This window comes from Plasmodium cynomolgi, chromosome 6 (genome assembly GCF_000321355.1).
Source record: "Plasmodium cynomolgi strain B DNA, chromosome 6, whole genome shotgun sequence".
NCBI classification, from domain to species: Eukaryota; Apicomplexa; class Aconoidasida; order Haemosporida; family Plasmodiidae; genus Plasmodium; species Plasmodium cynomolgi.
Window position 1 is genome coordinate 12316 of NC_020399.1, and position 4985 is coordinate 17300.

The window sequence follows — 4985 nt, forward strand, 5'->3', positions numbered from 1 at the left end:
CAACTGCTACTGCAAACTGAGGGTTACATATATATATTTTTTTTAATAAATTATTCTAATTTTTTTATTTCCGCTGTACGGCACATTAGAAGCAATTTCTTCTCACAATTCACCATGGTAGAGAGGACCAACAGAATCACCTTCTTTTCCAACATTTTTGCGATCACACTGTTAGTACTGGCGTCGAACTACTCCAATGAGGTACGCCACTATTTCGCGCCTGCGCATTTTTCCTTCTTAATGCATCGCTCAGTTTTGCAAAAAAAAAAAAAAATGCCAGTGTTATTTAACTCCTCCGCTGCGTAATCCACATAAAATTATTCCTCCCCACCATCTTTCAGCCAATCAACTATGACGTACCACTGAACGAAGAAATGAACTACCTAATGGGGAACCATGTAGGTGCTAGAACGAGCAGACTGTTGGCACAAAGAGCAACGGATGCAAATCTTCGAAAAAAGAAACCTCTTTTAAAAAGTAAAACAAAAGTTCTCCACGATGCCGACGGCATCACTGATAGTGAGACCTCGTTAATTAATGAAAGTACTGATTCAATTAGCTCCCTCATTACGAACGAACGTTCTGGTGCAAGCTTGGATGACCTTAGTACTCTGAATAGTTCGGATTCGCTAAATTCCGAGGCGCCTTCAGAAGCGAGTACATTCCAGAACAACACCATGTCCAGCGTGGATTCGCTAAATTCCGAGGCGCCTTCAGAAGCGAGTACATTACAGAGCAACACCATGTCTAGCGTGGATTCGCTAAATTCCGAAGCGCCTTCAGAAGCGAGTACATTACAGAGCAACACTATGTCTAGCGTGGATTCGTTAAACTCCGTGGCGCCATCAGAAGCGAGCACAAGCCAAAGCAGCAGCATTTCAAGCAAGACTACATCCACAATGAAGGGCCACATTAACAAATCGAAAAAAAATAATAATATTGACAACAGCATGTCCAGTATGGATTCCTTAAATTCAGTAACTTCCTCAGAATCGAGTAAATTCCAGAGTAGAGATTTTTCCAGTGCCAATAAACGCAAATTTGGTGATCTCTTTAACAAAATGCGTAAATATGCCCATAGCAACAGCATGTCTACTGCGGACTCCCTAAGCACCATGGACCATTCAGATGGGAGTTTGTACGATAGTGATAACCTATCGAGTGTAGGTTCACGAAGAATGAGGAGAAACTATAGAGGAATTGATATGCATGGTAGTAATGCCTCCAGCTTGAATTCGTTTAGCATGATGGATGTTGCGGACGATGACCATTTCAGTAGAAATTCTATGTCTAGTATGAACACTTTCGGAATCATGGACGACGGTTCAACTTTTCGAGATTACTCAGATTATGGGTATACAGACTATGATGGATCTTCTTTTGGCTCACGAAGAAGATACGGTAAAAGAGGTAAATACGATTCCTATGATCATTACGGAAGTGGTTACTACAGTCATGACACAGGATATGGGATGTCAGAATATGGTGATGGTTCGTCCTTATCATCATTTCCTCTGGTGAAACAGTCCTACGATTTATGTCAGGCACCCCCCAGACCAAAAAAATATGGAATAACTGCAATTATTAAGCAAATGGATAGATCGTATGAGAAACAATTTACGAGGCTCCTTAACAAAGATCACAGAAATACTAGAGATGGTGAAAGCAAAAGCTCTAGGAAGGCCAAGATTTACGCCAAAGTTCTTTCTCCACTCATAGCTAGCGCAACAGTTATACTTATCATGATGTGGTTTGGATATTCCACTCCGTTTATTTATGCTGGAGGTGCATTATACCTAGTAGCCTCAACATACGTTTATAAAAAATACAAGAAATGTGCTAAAAGGCATGACCAGCAAAATGCTCTTCGCTACCCAATGAGAAGGCCCATTGCTTTTTAAGTTCCAGGAAAAAAATCAAAATAAAATCTTACTATAACAAATCACCATTTAATATATTCGTAAAAAATTTCCCCATTTCAAGAACCTTTTTCGTTATCTTAAAAAAAAAAAAAAAAAAAAAAAAGGGTACATATGTGACATGCCTTAACCCCATATATACATATAATTATAATGGCAATTTTTCACCCTTTTTTGTTTTCTCCTAAAAAAAAGCAGCAGTTATGCTATGGCATTATGATCCTCTTTATTTGCTGCAGTACCCACATTTGAGCCTGATCCGGTTTATTTTCAGCTATTAATTTTGCCTGGTTGTCTTGCCCAGTCGTGGGCTCCATTTTAAACGATTCACCTTCCCCTTCTAATTCACCACTGCCATTATTACGTTCACAATTAATATTTTTTATTATTTTTATTATAATTATGAATATTATTCTTATTTTTATTATTATTATAATTATTAATGTTGTTCTTATTTTTATTATTATTATTATAATTATTAATATTATTCTTATTTTTATATATTTTTTTTAACGTCATGAAATAATGTGGAGAGCTCTTACCGTAAACGCGCACTGATTGGTTTACGTAAGCGACCTCTTTCCAGCTTCCTCCGTCGAATTTTAATGTTTCATGTTCTTTTCCCAGCTTTTTTTTTTTTATCAAATATGCGGTAAATTTTTATTTGTAAAGCTACTAATCAGCCTCAGTTCCTTGTATCCTACATTCTTCATCTGAGCGTGTGTCCAGCGTAAAAAGGCAATCAAGTGAGCACGTATGTGTGTAGTTAAACGTACATACAATACACACTACATCGATGCATTACATACACCCATCCGTATACCTTCATAAACGCATATAGGAGAAACTTTAATTAGGACTAAATTCAATTGATAGAGCTTATCAGCAAAAATGAAAAAGCGTTTCTTTATTTTTTTCTTTTTTTCTCGCTATATATGCCTATACGTTTCAATCTTCACCCTGAGGAACTGAATTTACCGAGTCTTCATGTGATGACATCCGTTTGGTGGATCAAATGGCTGTCATTGCCAGCCTGCTTTTATCAAATCATAACTATGAGAAAGGAACACCCCTCGTACGCTCCCTCGATTGTGCAAAGCTACACTTAGCTAATTTTTTATGCTTTCCCCTCCAGCAGTGTTCATTCCTGCCATATATAAAAGTGGTCCTCCTCTATATCTTCGGTAATGGAACTCCTTTTTCTCGTTCGCCCCTTCTGAGGATACTACATAAAGCCTCCTATCTCCACACTCCATCCATCGGAGTGAGCCTTCCAAATTCTTCCATGTGTAGAGAGCCCAAACGGGACATACACCAGACAAACAATTCTTATGACGCATTTTTTTTTCATCTTCCGTGTGGCGTTCCTCAAATGGTGGTAAAACATTCTAATGGGTTTACTTTCTCCACGCCGTTTCCACTTCCATCAGAATTGTAGCATCCAAAAATAGCCCCAAGGAGAGACTAACAACACGTTAAAAATAGCTCCAACAGGTGGGAAAAGGGGACACGAAAAAGAGACGCAGAAAAAGGGAAAAAAAACTTATTCGTGTGTTGAAGCCCGAAATGGGATCTATCCCCCCCAATGGAGACATAACAAAAGTAAACAGTTTCTCTTTCCCCAAATTTGCACACCACAATTTGTGCTAAAATGAAAATGAGTGCAATCGTATCGGAAAAAACTCCCTCTCCATTCTGTACCAATGTAAAGGAGGCTCGAAAGGGAGCAGCAACCACGTTTGACTTCACACATATAGGTAAATATTTGCACATATATGTATAATGATACGTATTAAGTCTATCCATTTTGATGTCCCTATGTTAAGCGGCAAGTCAAGGGGGAAGCATAAATTACATACAGCTGATCAGGAATTCCCTTTTCCTTTCTCTGCTCCACTGTTGACTGTTCACCTGGCAAATTATGCGGAGAGCCCAACAAAACGGAGCCACTAATTTTAAAGCGTCCAAAAATTGCTGCACCCTATGCGACATCCTGGCTAATGAGGTAACACTTCATCTCTCTATATAATGCCATATGAGTAAAACAAAACGCATAAAAGCAGTTTTTTTTACCAAGTGGAGAAATGCGACAGGGAGGATTGGCTCTTTCCCTGCGAGCAATCGACCAGCTAGCACAGTCAGTCGTACGCAGCCGCTATACAAGCCTATCCAAACAGTTTAATTGATAGATCGGGATAAAATTTTGCCAAAAGTGCACACCTTTTTTTATACACCTAATGACGAGGAGTGAATAAAACCTACTGCAAATATATAACTTATTATATATATATGGTTCGCGTGTTCCCCCTTGGGAATATAAATAGTTAGTACTACTCAGGAAGAAAAGGTTAAAGAAGGGAATAAGAAAAAATAAGTAGAGTTCAAATGGCACATATAAGTAAAAAAAAAAAAGGTGATTACATAGATATGTAAAACTTCTAAAAAGAGACCAAAAAAAAAAAACAAAAAAAGAAGAAAAAGACTCTCATTCTCTTATGCTGAGAAAAATTAATTAGGCAAAGGGATATAAATGCGAAAACAAAACGAAACAAAAAAACGGGTGGGCAAAACGGAACGAAAAAAGGGGAGCAAAGCGACGGACGCTGAACTGGTTAGGTCGAAACGGAACGAAGCGAAGAAAAAAAAGGGGGACAGGCCAAATGAATCATGGTGAAACGAAACAAGATGAAGGAAAAAATCACTAAAGAAAAAAGAAGAAAACAGTTTCGGGTTACGGTGGCGGGGTGGTCGGTCAATTTGGCTCACACTCATAATTACAGTTGCACGATTGGAATCTGCTCTATGCATAAAAAGTGCACAACATTACATTTTTCATTGTATTTTTGCATGACCTAATTGTGCACGATTTCGTTCGAACACTCTTTTATTAGATGCACGTTTGTTTAGATAAGTGACTGAGTAGACACACGACTCTAAAAAAAGGAATATAGCATGTCTATCTGTCGTCTTCTCTCTCTCGTCCGAAACAACACTCCTCATTGGTGTTGTATTTTACTACATATCTTTGATCATTTCTGCTGTTCTTTTTGTTTTTTTTTTCTTTTT

General features: G+C 38.1%; 1 protein-coding gene across 1 annotated transcript; it reads left to right on the plus strand.

The window, feature by feature from the left end:
• Positions 1–114: 114 nt before the first annotated feature.
• On the plus strand, positions 115–1901 carry PCYB_061020 (Pv-fam-d protein; the record flags this gene model as incomplete). Its single annotated transcript, XM_004221269.1, has 2 exons — positions 115–201; positions 342–1901. 2 exons carry the CDS (start codon positions 115–117, stop codon positions 1899–1901), a joined length of 1647 nt encoding a protein of 548 aa, XP_004221317.1.
• Positions 1902–4985: the final 3084 nt, after the last annotated feature.